Raw genomic sequence first — 21,543 nt, 5'->3', positions numbered from 1 at the left:
GACACCTCTATCAATTCTTGCTTGTCTAACTTGTTGAACATGTCTTCCATTAACTACCTAAAACTATTGTATGACCACTTACATTTCTGAATTTTTCTAGAACATTGGCTCAATACATCATTACTGAGATACACTCCCACAATATATGTTCAATGTTTTCAAGCACCATAAGACACATTGGACAATTTGGATCATCCAATATATTCATTTTGTGTAGATTAATCTTGGTGAGTAGTATATTTCGATAGGCTCTTCAAAGGAAATTCTTGGTTGTTGGAGGTATGTGAATCTTCCATAGTCTTGCCCACTGTTCATTCTGATTACTATTGTAGGAATTCTGGCCTTATTTTTTTTTTTTTCCCCATCTTGCAATTCCCCTTGTAAATGATATGCACTCCTCACTATAAAGCAACCATTAACATTGTTCCTCCATATCAACTTGTCTTGTTGATTGCTTTGACTGATTGGTAATTGCTTAATTAAGTCAGCTTCCTTATCATAAAACACTGCCTCAATTAAAAGGAGGTTCCATTCCTTTTTTCCTAACAGTATCAGTGCTTCCACTTTAGCTTCTTCCCCCAATAATTTATTGCCACTTTGAGGTTTGTAAGATGTTGGTTGTGGCAGCTATGAATTAGACCATATTCTCGCTGACTTCCCATTGCCAATTCTCCAGTGAAGTCCTTGTTGTAGAAACTCTCTTGCAGAAAGTATACTTCTCTATATGTAGGAAAGTATTTTTGCATTAAGAAAATCAGATTTGGGAAAGTATTTGAGCTTCAACACTCTTGATCATAAAGAAATAGGATATAAGAGGATTATCCATCATTGCTTTGCTAACAAGCAAAAGGTTAAAGTTTTCAAAGTCTCTAAATCCAAGTCTCCTATGTCTTTTGATTTCCCCATTTGAGACCAACTCATCCAATTCATTCTCTTTTCTTGGTTTACCTAACCCCACCAATACCATATCATCATGTTGTTTAGTTGTCTCAATAAAGTTTCAGGAAGTTTAAAAACTCCCATTGAGTAAGTGGGAATAGCTTGAATGACAGATTTGAGCATAATTTCTTTCCCTACTTGTGATAAGAATTTGTGCTTCCAATTACTCATTTTGATACTGACTTTGTCTAGTATAGCCTTGAACTCCTTGCTTCTTGATCTGTCTACCAAAGTTGGAAGGCCTAGGTATTTCTCCTGTGAGTTTGTGACTTTAATCCCTGCAATATTAGTTATATTGTTTTTTGTTGAGATCCTGGTATTTCTACTAAAAAAGAGGGAGGACTTGTCTTTGTTCATTCTTTGGCTTGGTGCTTTCTCATATTGACGAACAAGCTCCATCATTTTCCTCCATTCCAAATCTGTTGCTTGGTAAAATAGCAAACAGTCATCTGTAAATGACTGATATGCAATTTTCCTCTAGCTATTGGAAGCCCTATGATCTGCCTAGTAATCTCTGTCTTATTGAGCATATGAGTGAGTGCCTCTAAGCATAAAATAAATAGATAGGTGATAGTGGATCACCCTGTCTAACTCCACGAGATGGTTTAAATCTAGGTTGTGGGATTCCATTGATTAATAGTGAGTAAGAAACAGTTGAAACACATCTTGAAGTAAGATCAATCCATCTTCTATTGAATCTCATCTTCTTCATTACAGTTTCAATAAAAGACCACTCCAATATGTCATAAGCTTTACTCATGTCCATCTTAAGAGCCATATACCCTTTGGAACCCTTCATTCTGAACTTCATTGAATGCATAGCTTCATATACAACTATCACACTATCTGCTATCATTCTTTCTGGTATAAATGCAATCTGAGTTGTTGAAATTATGCTTGGTAGAATGTTCTTCAATCTATTTGCAAGTGCTTTGGTCATAACCTTATACATCACATTACACAAACTTATTGGTTTGAATTTTGCTATAGTAGTGGGATTTTTTACCTTTGGGATTAAAACTATGAATGTCTCATTAATAAAGCTGTCCGAATTGTTTGTGTTAAGAGTTTTAGTAACTGCCTCACATAATTCCTTACCTATTATATTCCAATGTTGTTGAAAAAATCTAACAGAAAACCCATCTGGACCTAGGGAACTCATAGGATTCATATTAAGAACTGCATCTTGAACTTCTAACAAATCAAAATCTCTCAGAAGCATTTGGCTCATCTCTTATGTGACCAACATTGGCATTGTCTCTACACACTGTTGTTGACCCTTTAGATTTGAAGTAGAGAACAAATTTATGAAGAAGTCCTGAAAAATCTAATTAATGACTTGTGAAGAAGTTTGAAGCTGCCCCCCTCCATCATAGATTCTGTTAATTGTGTTAATCTTATATCTTTAAGAAGCATATTGTGAAAGTAACTTGTGTTTCTATCTCCCTCTTTAAGCCATCATTGTTTGGACCTTTGTTTTCACTACACTTATTCTTGTTCCAATCTTCAATTAATCTACCTTTGAATCTGTTTGATTTCTTGAATATCATAACCTGTGTTCCTTTCTTTAGTTGTAAAATCTTTCCTTGTTGCATCTTGATTACCTCAGAGGCTTCCTTTTCTTTGTTCTTACTCCATTTTATTAACTGTATTTTGCAATTGTTCATCTTGTTTTTCAAACCTTCTAAAAAGTTTGCATTTCTATTTTGAGCATGCCAAGCTGTTGAAATTAAATCTTTGCAATTAGTATTGATGCCCCAACTGTATTTATATCTAAACAATCTTTCTTTCCTTCTTGCAGGTTGTGTCTGAGTATTCATGACTGTTAAGAGAGGATAGTGATCTAAAGAACTTGTTGCTATTGTTATAACCTCTCTTGATGAAAACATAGTGAGACAATTAGTGTTTGCACATACTCTATCTAACCTCTCCTTGGTGAATTTTGATCATTCTCTGTTGTTAGACCAGGTATGTTTGAGTCCATTATAATCCATATCACTTAAATCACAATTCTGCAATGCTTGCCTAAATCCTTGCATTTGAGCAAAAGGTCTTTGAGACCCTCCCCATTTTTCTTGTTGATAAAGAATTTCGTTGAAGTCTCCCATACACAACCATGGACTATGGTCTATATAGGTTATAAACACATAAGTAGTTGCCAACTTCCCTCTCTTTTTGCAGTTACTGAGTGGCCATAAAACCCTGTGACAGTCCACACCTTCCCAAGTTTTGAGTCATTAACCTTAACAAAAATATGGTATCTAGTATAAGTGTGAACCTCTATGTCAATAGCTAAATTCCACGTCATTGCCAACCTTCCACTACTCCCTTTTGCATTAACAGTGAAACTTCTATCAAATCCAATGTTATTCCTGATTTTCTCAATTCTCTCCCTCAAGCTCCTAGTTTCAATGAGGAAGAGCATATATGGGCTTTTTTGCTTCACTAAAAAGTGAAGCTCCCAAATTGCTTTAGGGTTCCCAACCTCTCGACAATTCCATGATATGCATTTCATTGTAAGTGGTGGGGCTGCTCAGCAACTACCACCATTTGTTCCTGAGTTTGGCTCCTTCCAGGATTGAGCTCTTCTTTCTGTCTTTTTTTAATCATTTGTAGATTCTCGTTGTCAGTTGTTTCTTTGTCCCTTTTTCTACCTCTTGTAATAACTCTGCTAGTGTAATCAGTTTCCATCTCCTCTATTGTTGAAAGGTTGAGTGCTCTTGCTCTTCTCTTCCAACCTAGAGGTTTTGGTAACACCTGCTTATTCTGCACAGGATTACTTTTAGACAGATCTAAGATAATCTCGGAAGTGCTTGTACCTTGCAGGCTTTCTTTGGATCTCAAATCTGGATTCCTAACTATTTCCTGAACTCCTTCCTACATCTTTGATTCCTTATACCCCTTTTCTTGTTGACTTCTTGTCTGATCTTCTATAATCTCATCTTTCCTTTGTTGCTCAAGATAGAGTTTTTGTTTTCCTTTATCAATTATTACTACAGTCATGTTGTAACTCCTAGAATGCTGATCATGTGTAGCTTCATCAAGATTCTCATCCTATGTTACCTGATTTCCTTTAAGATTGATTAGAGCCCCACTGTTTTTCCCCTCTCCATTGCCTAAGTCCTAGTTCTTAATTTTGAGTCCCCTTCCCTTAATTCTTTTGTATCCACTACTTATTAAGTTGAAAGTTGTGGCCCTTAATCATTTACCATATTGGTTTTGACATGTTTCTACAGTACTAAACCTTTTCTTTTCTAGAACACATACTCAACCACCATTTTTGATAACCCCACACTGAAAACAGAATAAAGGCAATCTTTCATATTTAAACTCTACCCAACTTTGTTCGCCTTATACTCTAATCAATTTCCCATGAGGTATAGGCTTTGTAATATCCATATTAACTCTTATCCTGATATATTTTTCCCACACAATTCCATCCCCATCCACATTAACAGTTATCACTTCCCCTAGTGAGGAACCAATTTTCTCACCTCCATCCACTGTCATGGTTACTAAAGGCAAGCCATGTAGTTGGATCCAAAGTACTTTTATCAAAAAGTTGTATATAGATTAGGTGTTTATCAAAGGTCCATGGTCTACCATCACTTTTTCAATATCTATATCTCTTTGAAATTCAACCAAGAATCTATGATGTCCCACCTCATTAAACTAGATTGAACCCATCAGGATTCCATACTTTGATCAAAGTTGCTTTAAAAGCTTCCTTGTTTAAATTATTGTCCATCAAAATTAAAAGGAGCAGGCATCTGTGAGCTCTAGCATTTGCACATTTGTTGTCATCCATTGAAAAGTTCACCTCTTCTTTCTCAATTTCTGTTAACTTGAGTCCTTCCCATAGCTTTGTTAGTTCTTTTGCCATAGCTGTCTATTGCAATCTCTCGATTTTTCCAGAAAATTTAGCAAAATCCTACTCCATTGACTTACCCTTCTAAGAACGAAAGGGCACTCACCTTACCCAAAAAGTAAAGAATCTCGCCACTATTTATTATTTATAAGCTAAAGCAAAATGTGTTTCGGCCGTGTAGTTTTGGTTGGGCTTTATTTTTTAATTAGACTTGTGATTGAGTTGAAATTAGGTTAAGTGAATGTTAAGTGGATATCAATGATTTTGGAAAGTGATAATATTTTAGAGCTACAAGGAATGTAGATTTTTGTTTTTTTTTTTAAAAAAAAGAGGAATACGTTATTTTAGTATTTCAGACTTAAATATCAAAATACGTGTCTAAGTGGAGATTTAAGCAAGTTATGTGTTTATTTTATAGGTAACGATTGATATCTGTTCGACACTATTGTGAAAAATTTTAGAAAAATTAAAAAGTGCAGGTAAGCAGATTTCCTACGCTAGACTTTACATAAAGGAAATGAAATGATATTGATTTTATAAAATATGCATCTTTTGTTATGAAAATAAATTTGAAACAACTTCAATTATTTGTTCTGCATTACTCATGAAATTTTGTATAAGAAAAAAGTATTTTTTTTTTCATGACTGATATAGACATGAGCTTGTTTCTTTGGCATTTTGTTTTTGAACTGTGTAAAACAAGCGAATATAAAAATTTGTACATGATTATTTGACGATGATCTAGTTCTGTTGTATTCTGAATATATTCCGTACTCCGATATGATATAATGTGATTTCTGAAAAACTCTGGCATAACATTTTGTTTTTGTTTTGTTCTGACTTTACCACGGGTGTAAAATTTTGGCCTCTATTTGGGTTAGTACCAACTTTTCTATTTTTGGTGCACCCACATTGGAAGCCAAAAATGATTTTCTACGTGGTATTTCCTGTGTGCACACTCGGGACTTCGAGAATGAATAAGGAGAAGATTTCACATTTTGTTTCTGCTCAGTTGGCTGCCAGGATTTGCATAACCTTACTACGAGGGTTAAACATGGAATTCTATTATGATGTGATGTTTCAGTTATGCTATGCCGAATGAATTTTAAATAAGAAAATTTTTGAACTTTCACTCTGATATTTTTTATAACATGCTCTGATTCTGCATTTTGAAAATATAAATGTTTTATTCTGCATTCGGAATTCTATAAATGCTCATTTTTACACACTAATATATGTCTTTTGCTTACTAAGTTGTTGATAATTTACTCTTTATCTCTACAATATTTTTCAGATAATATTGATGCCTCAGTTGGAAGTCAAGAATAGGAAGTGTTAGCAAAGTTGATAATCATAGAGGAATAAGTGACAAATGGTACAATTATCTATTAGAGAGTCTTAGTTAGTAGAATTATTATTTTATGTTATTTTGGTATTTTGGTGGAGGAACATATATATTAGTTTGAATAAATGAATTTATATTTTGTAGAGCCTTTGGATTATTTTTAGTTGTGTTATTAGAGATGATTTTAGGTTACAAGAGCTAATTCTCTATACCTTCGAGACTAGGGTGTTACAACATTTCTCTCTCTTCCCACTTTCCTAAGATATTTTTCTCTATTACATTTTTCTATTATTTATGTTGTTAATTTTTTTAATTAATACTAAAACTTCTTCATTTCATTAACTTTGATTAAAAAAATAATTGAACTTTTTTTTTTCCTCAAACTCAAGTTTCATAAAATATGTTTACAGTATAGGTAAGATTTTTACGACATTTTCAAGAAATACTTTTTGGACGTCTTCAAGAAATCCTACTAAAATTTCTTGTTTTTAATATTTAAGTTACACTTCCGTGTAAGAAATTGCACAAATTTTTCTTAAAAAATTGGACCTCATAAAATGGATAACCTTTGTAAAAAAGAAAAAAATTGGATAACCACTTACATAGTAATAATTTTATGACATGTTGACATGTTATCTTATATTATAATTTCTATTTTATTTGTATTTCTTATTTTTAATTAGAAGTTGAATAATTTATATGGAAAATGAAGAGTTTAGGTTATATAAGTCTCAAACCAAGCCTTAATTTATTTAGTTTATTTTTTTAGAAAGGGCGAGTTGAAATAAAGTAAAAGGTTGAATAAAATATTATTAAAATATATATTTTTTAATATTATTTTTATTTTATAATTTAAAAGAGTTAAATTATTTATTTTATTTTATATAAAAATTAAAAAAATATAATGATGAGATAAGATCGATTTAGATGAGATGAGAATAATCGTATAAACAAATGGAGTTCGTTTAATCCAATTTACTGTTAGTGTGGAGTTCGTTTCAACTTCTAGCTAGATCAAACTGAGTTGATAAAATAAGAGAAGGCCTTTGAGAGCTGAAACTTAAGCCCTTGTGTAAGTTCCATGCCGCACAAAGGCAGCAAAATCTTGAAATTCTAGTCAGAGTATAATGTTATGGTAATGATTTTCTTGAAATTCTTTAGTCACGATGAAGTTTGCGTCAAGAAGTTCATTTTGGCAGGAGAATTCATAAAGACGCAAACATTTCTAGTCACTAGAGAATTTGAGTGCACTCAACAACCCGAAACCTCGTTTCAGTACATCAGAATTCAGAAAACGATGTGTCTACTACGCCTTGGGAGTCGGGACTTATCGGCCGCGGCTCCGCGCAGAGCGGGAAAGGACGAGACAGCATCAGTGACCTGCAGCAAATGAAGAAATTTTCACAGGCATTTTGTGTGTTTACTTTTACTTGTTTCTGTGATCTCTTGCGATTGAATTTGCTAGGCCAACAACAACAACAATAATAAAAGAGACTCGAGCATTTAGCTTGATACCAGCGCGACCAACCTGTAGTTGAAGCCTTTGTCTTTCACTCTTTCGTGTAAAGTCCGTAATTCCCTTTGCTTCCACTTCCTTTTTCGTAAGGTTTTCAATCTGACTGTTTGTTCAAAGTTGTCAGCCATGATCTGTCATTGACTTACATTGTTGGGTTTCTGTCAAAACCCAATCTTTTCATCTGGGTGTCTGTTTATTTTCTCCAAAGATAGCGGAGTCTCCATTTCCAGGTCTTAAATCAATCCTTCAACACGTGGAGACCTACTAATGAAATATGGCAACCTATTTACTCAGTTCTTAAAATTGTATGTGTTTGGATTTTTGCATTATCTCATAAAACCTTACGTCGTGTGTTTCTTCGGGTATTTTTTTTTTTCGATTTTATTGGGGTAATTAGCTATTGGGAAGTCTCAAGGTATGTGGTAAATGCAATTGGCTTGGCTTTCATAATCATGGAGGATGCCATATCTAGCTAAAAGAAGGTGCGCAACAAATTGGTTTTGTATGTTTCACTGAGTTGAGAACCTCCAATTTCTTTGGTTGTTGATGATAGCAATGGGCCAATGGCACTTCTTGAATAGGTTAATTCTGCAGCAGAAGAAATTCGGAATTGAGAATTGGACGATCAGGCTTTGTATGGAAGAGCTCATCTTCTGTTTCTAGTGAAATGTGGGTGTTTTTCTGTTTCTGTTGGTTGGTAAATATTTTGGGGGGCTCAAGAAGCTTTAGAACCTCCAGTAGAAGAATTAACATAATTAGTACCTGGTATGGGAGAAATTCCATATAGCACCAAACTACCAATGCATTATGGCTCCCTTTTTCAATCTACGGTTAATATTTTTCCTCCACGAACTACCACTCATTGTCACTTACTCTCTAAAATTTGACTCGTATACAACTTGACAAACTACTATCCCACTGGTCCCACTGGGATTTAGCCTGCTAATAGGTTCTCCTTAATAGATACCATTTATGAGTGACGATTGGACTGAGTTGTACCGAATCAAAGTTTTGGGAGTAAATGACAATGAGTGGTAGTTCCTGGGAAAGAATTGTATCTAGTCAAAATTTAGACTGAAAGTGGTATTGGGGTGGCAGGTAACTGGGGAAAGTGAAATTTACCCTTTAATCTATGTAAAAATATTAACAATAATTAGCTTTTGAGAAAAATTGATTTCAAATAGGGAGGTCCTTTGCTTCAGTGAAGTGCTGTTTAGATTACAAACTTGTCTTGATGTTTAGCTATATGATCCCTCTTTACATGTATAGAAGTAATTCCTTTGTTCTGGACGTCACATATGTTTGTAATTCTGTTCTCAATGTTGGTATCATGGCATTTAAGTATGCATAAATATGCATTAAATATATCAGTTGATGAAAAGTTGAAGGGATAGTGCTTTATATTTTTGTAAATACCCAGAACTTGTTCATTTAGGGTCGCGGTTGCACTAAGTCACCACAAAATGCACTGAAGGGCTTCTGTTTTTGCATATGAATTATGAATCATGTCACAGATTCATTATACCCTTGTTTCCAGTCCATATAAGCACTAGACATCTTTGGTACTATGATAACGAAAATGTAAGACTACGTTTGGTTTTGGAACTTGTTCAACTTTCCTAACCATTGCCACCAAAAAGAAAAAGAAAAGGAGAGAAAAACCAATCAACTGTCACTATGATATGTTATGAGATGTTCTATTGGATGGTGCAACTTGAGTTCAAGATGAATCTTCCTTGTCAGTTTACTAACATAAATACTGCTTGCAGCCTCTGGGTTTTTGGTATAGCTTTGCATAAGATTCTATGACTCCCTCCAAGTGTTGGGTGAATCTATCCCAATTCATATAATTCTGCTAAAAAAACCTTGTATTTTTTTATTTCAATTGTCTAAGGTGCATTTAAGTCTAAAAGTTCATAATTCAGTTTAGGAAGGTAAAGCTCAATACAATGAAAGTTTCACCAAGGTATGGAGTGGGTTATCCCATTGCCGAGCTGGACATCTAGGCCTGGCTTTAGGGTATAAGATGTTGAAATGTTGATGGTTGCTATTAAAGCTAAATTTGACTGCATAAGTAAAACTGGTTCCAGTAAATGTTTTTGTCAAGGAATGGTGAAAAGGGATCCCCCATCAGCCATATTTTGAGGAATATGAATAGCTTCAGTGGTGTGAGAATCATTCAAAGAGCTTGCTCACTGATAAATTCCAAATCGGATGATTGACACAATCTCATTTTGCATATCATGTAGCATATGCATAATTTAACAAATCATTTTGAGCTTAGGTAAATGGTATATCCAAATTAAACGTATCTTATACTTTGGTTGAAACAATCTATTACATATACAATTTTCAAAGCATTGATCTTTGTCCTTGTGAAGCTACATAATCCTCTCCCTATTGATATATTTGTTTTCCTTAGAATAAATGTAATTGGGTTTTCGGGAAGACTGAAGAGACCGAGTGTTTAAGGATCCGACACCTTTTGCTTGTATTTACTGTTATCTTCCAGTTACAATTCAACATGGTTGGCCACCACTTTCCTCATCAAGGCCATTGGTTTTTGATGATTGTAGGTTTTCATTGATCTCAATTGAGCCCATTGCTCTTATCTCATAGGTATGAATTTTATCTCTAACATTTGGGATGATTTCCAATTCACTGGAGCTACCATTCTAGTCTTAGGTGTGAATTTCTCTGGGTAGTATGACAGAAACCTGAGCATGTCTGGCTTTTCTCCTGAACAGCATTCCTCCTGATCATCCCAATACCTGGGCTGGTCTTCCCGAGTTACCTAGTGGTTCTTTCAGCCGAGCTTTTCTTGCTGGATGGCTCTCCTGGGGATAATTACTTTGACTGGATTCCCTTTCAGAGTGACTGAGCATCTCCTCTGACCTAAATAATTGCGCTACTCTTCTGTAAACTGAAGTAGTCATTCCCACCAAGGTTCAAGATGGTTCTTTTGAATAGTGTTCCCAACCAAACCGGGCCTTCTTCCTCAGGAACTTTGTTCATCAAACTACCTTGCTCAATCTTTACATGAAATAGTCAACAAAAGTCAACAAAGGGAAAATGTGTTCATTAGTCGTGAAGAAAAAAGAAAACTTGATTCTTAGTGATAGTGTAACCTGCCGGCTTTCATTAGTATGATGGAAGCAGTCATGTCTTTCTAAACAGAAAAAGCATCCTATAATTTTTAACACAATTCATAATTACTTAATAATATGGGGAAATATAACTCTTTATATATAAATAATAAAGGATTAAGATCCTTTAATATCTTTACTTATCTCGTAAAAAGTATGAGAAAGAAAAGGGATCATTAACTATTTCTTCAAGCTTTTTTTTGTAGAGTAATGATATAGTTTTAGGGTGTGCAAGCTTTGCGCACTCACTTTGAAAAATAGTGAGGTCCACCATTAGAAAAATAATATTTTCATATGGGTCCTAGATTTACCCGCTTTTTTCAAACCAAGTGTGCGGAGCTTGAACACCCTAGGACTGTAAATATCATTTTTCTTTTTTGTAATTATCTCCTTTTTACTTCAAAGAAAGAGTGAGGATGAAATTCAAGGCAATCATTTATGGTAAGAAGGACACAACCAAATTAAGGAAAACAAGAAGGAGCCTACTATTAGAATGAGTTCACAGGGCATTCCAGAACTTTCATTCACCTGAACCAACTTTGGAAAGTAAAACCAACAATGACCACAGCTCTATGTTCATAATACCATTTGACAGCATTTGCCACATTCCAATTTGGATAAATACTGATTACTGTGGTTAGAACTTGTAAGTAAGACTTGTATGGGCAGTAAGTTTTTCATATTAACTTTGGGCCTCCTGCAATTTGCTGCTGCTTCTACTAATGTACTATTCGGTACCTGTCCCTCTGAGCCAAGCTCTTTTTTGGGGTTGAGTCATGTCAAGTAAGAAGTAATCTGGGGAGTTGGAATTATCAATTTATCAGCAATGAGTTGGTCTTGCCTGAATTATTCAAGGGAATTTTCTGCATGATTCAATTTTGTCTCCATCAGTCAAGTTGGGAGGTCTTGGACAAAGACGTGTTTCATAAGATTCTACAAATGGGACACCACTTAATGAGACAATTGAGATTTACTGTTGTGGCGGAGTAATCAGTCATCTCTATCCCCATGTAAGCCATTTGTCACCTTAGATTCTTGGATCTAGCTTATATATACTACGTCATAGACAGATTTTAAACCTTGCTTCAACAGTTTACCATTAGACACATGATTTGAACTTCTGAACACTAATTTCTCAACCTTCTGCAACCATTGGAGGTATTCTTTCATTTTCTGGTAAATATATTTGGCTTGATCATTTAGAAAATTTGTTCTGTTCTGTTCCGTTCTATTTTTTGTTTCTGTTTTTTTTTTTTTTATATGCTAGCTAAATTGTATACCATTTATATATAGGATTTCGGTGATTAGTGGCCATTTCTGTTGAATATAGATTATGATTTTATCTATGTTCCAAAAGGGGAGATAATTCTCAGATTGTCCCCAAAGATGGAATAACCTTAATTTTTTTAATATTCCATACTAAACTTCTTACATAGAAGTAAAAAAACTGATGGTAACATGATGCTCACTTCATTTTCAGTGGCTGTGTTTGACATGAAATTTAGCAATTACTATTCCAGTTATTCTTTGGTGAGATGGTCACAAGTTCCTTTTATTTCTCTTTTTTGATTCCGGATGCCATATTCTTCTCATCTTCTTTCCATGCTTTTGGATTCGTGAGATTGCATCCAATGGGTCCCCAAAAGAATAATAATTGATGAGGCAACTTTGTTTAAATGACTCTTGATTCACCGGACCTTCTCATACTGACCTAAAAAATACCAGCATCATTCCAGAATCTCCTTTTCTTGTTATGGAATATATTAAAGGGAGAAAGTGGCTTCAAGTACAGCAGCTGGTTAAAGAGAAAGGTACTTCAATAACTCTTCTTTCTTTTCTTGTTTTTCAAACATTTGGTCCACATACCATTACATTTTTCCAATGATTATATTCCTTTCTTTGAATGTGAACTATGAGCTTGCCACCGAGGAAGAATAGTTCAAGCCAGAAGAAGCAGATGCTTGCTCCAGAAGAATTCCCTATTGCATATAAACTGGACCCACCACTTGACTCAAAGACATCGCTTGTACTTATATCTTAATTTGTTCATTAACTAAAAAGTGTCTGTATCTTCTAATTGCCTGGTTAAAATTTACTTTGCTGCTTAAAATGGATGACCTATCTATCCTCAGAAATTGTTTATCAATGCAGCAGACCAACTGAATGTTTGGCAGTCAGATGGAAACACTTGAAGACCAATCATTGTTTTTTGATTCCACTGATCAAACTCTTGACCATAACCCAAGAAATCTGGAGATTGATCTGATACTCATACAATTAACTTTTACGAATTGTGGTTGGCCATTGCGGCCACCCTTTTCCTTTTCTTCTTTTATTTTCTAGGTGAACATTTCTTTTCTTTCAGTTTTGCTTTGATATGGATTACAGAATTAAAGCGGAGACACCCTTTGGAATATATTTCTTTATGGGTCTTTTATTTTGTGTGAATGCAGCCATAAATTCTTGATCTTTTTGTCTGTCATTTCGTTATGAGTTTGTGTTTATCCAAATTAGAGAAAGGGAGATTCAATGGGGATCGTGTTGTTTTATGTGGTTGTCACACAAATGCCATGGGGTGCTGGCTAGAATATAGCTTGTTAGATTTTCGCTATGTATTGCAACCACCAGGGGGCTTTGGTCCATGTTAGACTGTTGGTTACAATGCTAGAACTTATCTCAGCATGAGATGTATCTCCAACTCTCTTTATAATTGAATCATGCAGCAGCTTTCACAGTCCCGTTGAAAGAATATAGAATTTGTTGTCTTTTTTATTATTAATTCTGTTGTTATTATTATTGAATAATATGGAAGTTCAGATACTTTTAAGGTAGTGGCCATGGATTTATTGCACCTGTTGGGGGTATTGACAGCCTCTCTATATAAAACTGAGAGCCAGAGATTCCCGTATTTGGATAATCTTACAAAGGCATAACTCCTGTGTTCAATTTTCAGAAAAAAAAAAAAAAAAAAAGAAAGAAAGAAAGAAAGAAAGAAACAATTGCGGTTATTACGTAGGAGTATCACATTCTACCTTCAATTAAATAGCTGATTTGGTTCTTCTTAGCTCATGTTTTGAAGAAAATTAGTGCAAGTATGGGTCCTGAAACCCAAGGTGAGATTCCCTGATTCCTCTATTTCTACTAAGAACCAAAAGAATCTGCCTGCCACACCACAATTGGTTTTGGATTGCAGACAGTACAAAGAAATATCCATTACAGTATCCATATCAATTTAGTTCTTTTCCTTCAAAGCGTCTCACTGTGCGGAAAGTTGCACCCATTATTCATCATGGTGGGACTATCTAATTCAGTAGGGAATCGGGAGAGAGGAAAACAAGAAGATAAAAACAAAACACACACTTTCCCTCTTCTCTCCTTTTAAGACTCGAATTATACTGTGTTGCTTTCTCTGTTTTTGCTCCACTAGAGATTCTCTCCACCTCTTCCAAGTCGAAGAAAAAAGAAAAAAAAAAAACAAAAGAAATAAAAGTTGATATGAAATGGAAAATGGAAGGAAGGATGAGCCGTAGCCCCGTGGCATATATTCCCCCCAACATGGCCCCACTAATGTTTGTAGATATGGAGTGAGAACATGGTACAGTCTAACAACTCCAAATTATAAAGAGAACTATAGCTGCCAGATATCGAGGCAGAGCTTATCAAAACCCATTTTAATGTTTCAGTCTTCTACTCATATCTCATCCGCAGAATGGAAACGGGTCTGCAGAATATGCAAAATCAGAAAATGAATTTGGTTCTGTCAACAGATGCAAAGCCCAGATTAAAATGGACTGCAGAACTTCATCAGAGATTTGTTGAAGCAGTGGAACAACTTGGAGGGGCAGAAAGTGAGTCTAGAAGCTTGCTGATCCGCTGTAATTTGATGATCATACTTTTAGTCTCTAACATCTTTTATGAATGGCCAGAGGCAACACCAAAGAGCCTGATGAGATTGATGGGAATTCCAGGATTGACGTTGTACCACCTGAAGAGTCATTTACAGGTAATTTCCCTTCGCAATAATTATATCAAGTTTTGTTGCTCATGTGGCCAAACAGAAAACTGTATGTTTGTGTTCTTATGTGCAGAAATATAGGCTGGGGAAAAGCCAACAGCCAGAATCCTGCAGTGACAATAAGGAAAAGGGTAACTTTAATTCAGCGAATGAAGCAATCATTGCCCTTTATATGCTTCCCACTGTGGTTCCGATCTGTCATGTTATTGGTGCAGATTATGGAAAGATTCAGACCGCCACAGATGGGCATTTCAGTCGGGAAGTCAGTGATGCAGCCCACAATCAGATTAATGAGTAATAGTTAGAGTTAGATCACATCCTTTTGATAATTTGGATGGAAAATTATATTTATCAAAAAAAAAAAAAATTGGATGGAAAATTATAACCCAAAGAGCTCTTACTGATTTTAGTTTTGTGTTTATCAGAAGCTCGCAGATTGCTCAAGCTCTCCAATTGCAAATGGAAGTCCAAAGGAAACTGCATGACCAGATTGAGGTAGGACTAATAAATAGATCCATTACATATATGTTAATTTCGTGTATGTATGCCGAAACATGCCAATCATGTTAGAATTCTGTCTTCAGGTACAGAGACATTTGCAGCTGAGAATTGAAGCCCAAGGGAAGTACTTACAATCAGTTCTAAAGAAAGCCCAGGAAACACTTACTGGGTATAATTCTTCTCCTCACGGGTTAGAACTAGCAAAAGCTGAACTGTCTCACTTGGTCTCAATTGTTAACACTGGTTGCCCGAGCTCTTCAATCTCAGAATTGACAGAAACAGGAGATTTTAGTGTTAAAGACACCGAGAGAAAACAAATTAGAGGCACAATATGTTCAATGGAAAGCTCCTTGACATCGTCTGAAAGCTCTGGGAGAAAGGAAGAGAAGCGACCAATGAAAGAGAGTGGTGACCCCCAGATGTCTAATGCAACTACTCTTAAACTATCGTTAATGGACATTCACCCAGAAGACAAGTCAGGGAGAACTGATGCAAGCAATCAAGCAAGTGAGAGGAAGAGAAGTAGAAGTTTCATTTCTGATGGTATTTGTGTACAACAACCCGTTGCTAAAAGATCACCAACCCACAGAGACAAAAGTGGAAATCCTCCGAGAAAATCTGGATTATTGGAGAAACTTGATCTCAATAGCCGATATCAGCATGACATTGATTCAGGTCCAAAAGCAATAGACTTAAACTGCAAGGGCATTGAACGATGCAACGGCTGGGAATCTTGATGATACAGATGGTCCTGGTCATAAAGTCTACCCAGTAAACTTAGTCTTTAATCTTTTGTTTATAAAATGTATATTGGTGCATGCATGGGCCCCCAAGAACGTTGGAAGGCATGTTCATATAAAAAGAACCTATTACAATATATAGTTTGTTGATAGATCTCTCTCAATTTTAGCATACTCTGCCAGTAAAAGTGATGCTTGTGAGAAATTACTTGTGAACTTAACCTATAACATATATACTTTGTTTGAATTACTTATTTTAAAGCAAAATTACATCAATAAAATGATTCATACAAAAGGAGGGAGCGGGAAACCCAACAAACACATCATAGGATCAAATTGTTTCAGTTGGAACACACTGTAGGAAAAGGTTGTTTATAAAAATAGGACAGTCAAATAATCTTAACGATCAAGAGTGAAAATTGCTAATTTTTACAATTTACCATGCATATTGTAAAAACGGAGGCAAAAGGTGCGTAATTTCTCTCTCTCTCTCTCTCTCTCTCTCTCTCTCTCTCTCTCTCTCTCTCTCTCTCTCTCTCTCTCTCTCTCTCTCTCTCTCTCTCTCTCTCTCTCTCTCTCTCTCTCTCTATACCAGTTAAGGCAATGAAGTAGTATATACCTTTAGGTGAAATTTTCTGTTGTATAGCATAGGCAAGAAAGCTAAGATGGGTTTATATATCATCATAGCAGCAACATCATTACTCATTAGTATTCATCCAGTGAAAAAATATGGAATTATTGTCCAAACCATGCGTTTTGCTTGCATATGAATGAACATGAATCCCTCAAGGAACTGTATCAAATTTATGCCTTGCTTCCAAGAGATTGAATAATGATGTTGCCTACCCTCAACGCCAATAAACATTGCCCACCTTCCACTCCTCAAGCACGGGATGTGGAAATATTGAACATGGAGCTTTCACAAACTGTTAAAAAAATAAATAAATAATTCTATGTGCAGTCAATTTTATGTACTCTTTTACGTACTCTATTAATGTGATTGTTTGCGTATTAAAAAAAGAGCAATGCTACGTACATAGGTAGTCTCCACTTGAGGACTGCAAATAGAATTTCTCTTAAAAAAAATTAATGCAACCAATCACATTAGTAGAGTGCATAGAGAGTACGTAAAAGTGACTGTATGTAGCATTACTCATAACCATGCTATGTATGGTAACAATTGTGTATATGGTACTATGTATTTTGCTAAGTCCTAAAAAAATGTTGTCCTAAAATCAAGTTGTTTGAGGTAAATTTGGAGCTGATTTTATGATTTCGTCAAAACTCCCCCTTAAGTTGGCGTATGGAAGTCCGTAATGCCCAACTTGCGTAAAAAATGATAAAAAAGATCTTGATCTAAGATTTTGGTGAAGATGTTAGTAACTTACTTGTGAGAGGAGATGTGAACAGCTATAAGAAGACCCGAGCGAATCTTATCACAAATGATGTGACAGTTAATCTTAATGTGTCTGGTACGCTCATGGAACACGGGATTGTGAGCGATGTAGAAAGCAAACTGATTGTCACAATGTAAAGTGATGGGCTCAAGATGAAGAATACCAAGATCAGTGAAAAGTTGCTTTAACAATATGAGTTCACAGGTGGTGACAACCATGGTGAGATATTCTACTTCGGCGGAAGAGTGAGAAAATGTAGTTTGTTTTTTTTTTTTTTGGTACGCTAGGAGATGAGACTCAAACTTAATTGAATGAAATATCTTGTGGTTGAACGGCAAGTGGTAGGGCAACTAGCCTGATCATAATCAGTGTAGACCGTGACATGGACTCCACTAGAAGATGAGAAGAAAATTCATTGTCTTGGACTGCCTTTGATGTAACGAAAAACACGAGTGGCAGCAGTCATCTGGCGGATTCTAGGTGCATGCATAAACTGACTGAGAATATTCATTGCATAGACAATATCAGGGTATGTGATGGTTAAGAAGATGAGCCCTCCAACAAGCCGGTGATAGACACAGGGATCAGGGAGGAGATCACCATGATGATTGGTGAGCTTCAAATGTTGTTCATTGGGAAAATGAGAAGTCTGTGCACCAAGGTTGCCACTATCAGAAAGGATATCAAGAGCATACTTACGTTGATTGAGAAAGATGCCTTTCGGTGAGCTAGCAACTTCGAGTCCAAGGAAATATTTCAATGAACCAAGATATTTGGTTTTGAAGTGTGTGAATAGGATGCTTTTGAAGACCTCGATCTGAGAGATGTTATTACCAGCAACCAGGATATCATCAACATAAACGAGAACAAGAGTGATGCTAGTATGATTGACCAAAGTGAATAAAGAATGATCTGCTTGAGATTGATGAAAACTTGTATCAAGAAATACAGTGATTAGTTTAAAAAACCAGTTTCAGGAAATTTGTTTGAGCCCATAGAGGGATTTTCGGAGGTGGCAAACACGACTCCCCCTTGATGCAATATCCGGGTGGTGGGTTCATGTATACTTTTTCATCAAGGTCACCATGTGAGAAAGCATTGTTGACATCAAGTTGATGAATGATCCATTGTTTTGTAGCAGCAACAACCAACAAGCACTGGATAGTAGTTATTTTGGTGACGGGGGCAAAGGTCTCATGATAGTCGAGGCCTTCAACTTGAGTGTAGCCCTTGGCTACGACTCGTGCCTTATAGCATTCGATGGAGCCGTTCGCTTTGAACTTAGTTTTGAATACCCATTTACAACTAATAGGTTTCTTACTAGGAGGGAGTGATTCAAGTGTCCAAGTCCAATTATCCTCAAGGACACAGATCTCAGCAACCCTAGCCTCTCGCCAAGGAGAATGAGGAAGAGTGAGAGCAGTAGTGAGAGCAGTCAAGAAGGTAAGGTGAGAAGGTGAGAAATGTGAATAGGAAAGAAAAGTAGATAAAGGATTGGTAGTACTTGAGGTCTGTGTAACAGGTGAGGATGCCATGGGTTCCATAGAAAAAGTTAGGCAGACATAGTCTTGAAGATAGGCAGGACGAGTAGTTGTGTGGCAAGAAGGAAGAGAGGGAGGTGGAAGTGTAGTAGGTGAAGATTTGAGAGTACTAAGTGAAGAAGAGGGAGAGAGGTTGGTTGTAAAATAGGTTCAGGGAAACGAAGGGGAAGGATGGATGGAGGGGGAAGAGGAGAGTCAGAGATTTGCTAAAAATGAAATTATTGTTCATGGAAAGTGATGTTGCGGGAGTAGAAAATGGCTTGGGTGTCAAGGTGGAGAGAGATGCAGAGGCTTGATTTTCCACCACCGTTGGGTTCCCGGGAAGGGAAGGGTGGGGCTTGGTGAGAGTTTCCCTGGCCAAGGGGTAGCCAATGAGCTTCCAACAGGGGTTGTGAAGGTGGCCTTCCTTGCCGCATTTCATGCCCTTGAAGGGTGGTTACGAGCTAGCAATGGACCAAGCTGCCAAAACTAGAGGATCGGACAGTGGTGGCTGCAGGTGTAAGAGCCACTGTTGTTCTTCCTGAAATAAAACAGAGAAAACTTTGGAGATGGAAGGGAGAGGTTCCATGGCTAGGATCTAGGTTTGTAGAGGGGCAAAAGAATTATTGAGTCCAAGTAAGAATTGAAAAACACGTTCATCTTTAGCCTGTTGTTGCAATTCTTTGAGATCATGGTAGTTCTATAAATGATTGAGTTCATCTCAAATTTGTTTAATTTGGTCGTAGTACTCATAGACAAAATTTGTGGTTTGTTGCAGGAAGGAGAGTTCACTCTTGAGGTGATAGATTTGGGCATTGTTGTCGTGACAGAAGCGAGACGTGAGATCAACCCAAACATCACCAGGATCAGTGTGGTATTCAAAGGAGTTGGCAATCGAGGGGCTGATAGAATTGAGGATCCATGTAAGAACCAAATCTTTGGTTTGATTCCATTAAGCATAATCTGGGGAGGTAGGATCTGGTGGTTGGAGTGTGCCATCAATAAAAGACAATTTATTTTTGGCATTAAGGGCACAAGTCATTGCCTTCTGCCATTTGGTGAGATTATCTCCATTGAGGATACTAGAAACTAGAATGAGATTTGGAGAATTAGAATGATGAAAGAGATAAGGGGAGGAGACAAGCTGATTGGAGGAGGTTGAGGAAGAGGTAGCCATGGTGGTAGAAGAGAAATGATTTATTGGGCTGATACCATATTAAGTCCTAAAATCATGTTGTTGCCCAGATGACTGACACAAGAGGTGGGATAAATTGAGTTGTATTTAAAAATTATAAATTATAAATCAAATATACAATATAAAATATAAACAAAATACGAAGCATCAATAAATATAAAAAGTAAGAGAGAAGTAAACTCAGTATGTTAACGAGATTCGGCCTCACCGCCTACATCCTCACCTCAAGCTACCCCTTGAGGATCCTCAAATTAACTATTCAACCTCATTCAGGTGGAGATAAAAACCTATTACACCTTTGAATAACACCGTTACAAAGGATCCGTGTAGAACACCCTCTATACTTGCAATCACCTTATATGTGGTGATTGAATTATTTCCTGTGTAAAACATTTTCTATATGCACAAGAGTTATACACACCCTTTTACTAATACAAGAGCTGATAGTGTGTAGGTTATCAGAGAATATTTCTCAATGAGTGAAATAAGAACAATACAACGTAAATTATATCTCTCAAAATGAATAAGGGTTAAGGCTCAATGCTTAGAGAAGAGAGAATGAAAGTTTTGAATGAATGTTGTATGATCTTGGTGTTGTAAATTTGAAACTCTCAAATGATCTATTTATAGGCATATGAGATTTCATATTCAAATTTAAAAAGATTCATCTGTCAAATACAACACCATTCACTTTTTAAAAATTTCAAATCAAATCTTTTTACTTTTGGCATATGACAAAAGGAGTACATTTTAATTTTCAAAAATTTCAAACAAAATCATCTACTTTTTGCATAAGTCAAAAAGAGTTTCAATTACTTTTGAAAATATTTAAATAAAGCATGCACATGTGAAAGATGACAATCAATCATCTTTAATATTTTCAAAATTTTCAAACATAATCATCTACTTTTTGCATAAGTCAAAAAGAGCATAAATCACTTTTGAAAATATTCAAATAAAGCATGCATATATGAAAGATGACAATCAATCATCTTTAATGTTTTCAAAATTCAAACATTTAATCATGTCATGCACATGTGAAAGATGATAATCAATTATCTTTCAAAATTTTCAAATTTAATTTTCAAAATATTCATGCACATGTGGAAAATATATTTTAATGTTTTATGATAAAATATTAATTTTGAGCCTTAATCCTAATTTCAAATTTTTAATAGATTTACAATATTACTCCATGATTTTAATGTAAACTTGTTCCCTTCTTGCTCATGCTTTGTTTCTTGATGTACTTGACTCTATTGTGTAGACAACTTGAACTTGAGACTCCTTTATTCTTTGAATTAATTTGTTATCATCAAAATCCATGCGTAAATATATAATTACACAAAACTTAAAATCTT

At 35.7% G+C, this 21,543-nt stretch overlaps 1 protein-coding gene across 9 annotated transcripts; it reads left to right on the top strand.

Moving 5' to 3' along the window:
• Positions 1-7,185: 7,185 nt before the first annotated feature.
• LOC122313403 (myb family transcription factor PHL8-like) lies at positions 7,186-16,275 on the top strand. 9 transcript variants are annotated; one of them, XM_043128377.1, is made up of 9 exons: positions 7,186-11,972; positions 12,540-12,625; positions 12,732-14,409; positions 14,523-14,662; positions 14,741-14,817; positions 14,903-14,960; positions 15,045-15,123; positions 15,255-15,324; positions 15,414-16,275. In XM_043128377.1, the coding sequence occupies exons 4-9, from the start codon at positions 14,524-14,526 to the stop codon at positions 16,065-16,067; spliced, it is 1,077 nt and encodes a 358-aa protein (XP_042984311.1). In that variant the 5' UTR covers positions 7,186-11,972; positions 12,540-12,625; positions 12,732-14,409; position 14,523; the 3' UTR covers positions 16,068-16,275. The 9 variants fall into 9 exon arrangements, with proteins under 9 accessions (XP_042984311.1, XP_042984308.1, XP_042984313.1 ...); XM_043128374.1 differs by having other exon boundaries at positions 12,551-14,409; XM_043128379.1 differs by lacking the exon at positions 12,732-14,409.
• The last annotated feature ends 5,268 nt before the right edge of the window (positions 16,276-21,543 follow it).

The sequence above is a fragment of the Carya illinoinensis genome, chromosome 6 (genome assembly GCF_018687715.1).
Source record: "Carya illinoinensis cultivar Pawnee chromosome 6, C.illinoinensisPawnee_v1, whole genome shotgun sequence".
NCBI lineage: Eukaryota > Viridiplantae > Streptophyta > Magnoliopsida > Fagales > Juglandaceae > Carya > Carya illinoinensis.
The sequence above is the reverse complement of the archived record's forward strand: the minus strand, read 5'-3'. Positions and strand labels throughout refer to the sequence as shown.

Bases quoted from the DNA above. Each gene is read 5' to 3' on its own strand.
- LOC122313403 (XM_043128374.1), top strand. From the start codon at position 14,524: ATGGAAACGGGTCTGCAGAATATGCAAAATCAGAAAATGAATTTGGTT. The intron at 14,818-14,902 runs GTAATTTCCCTT...TCTTATGTGCAG, and splicing joins ACCTGAAGAGTCATTTACAG to AAATATAGGCTGGGGAAAAG. The intron at 15,325-15,413 runs GTAGGACTAATA...TTCTGTCTTCAG, and splicing joins AACTGCATGACCAGATTGAG to GTACAGAGACATTTGCAGCT.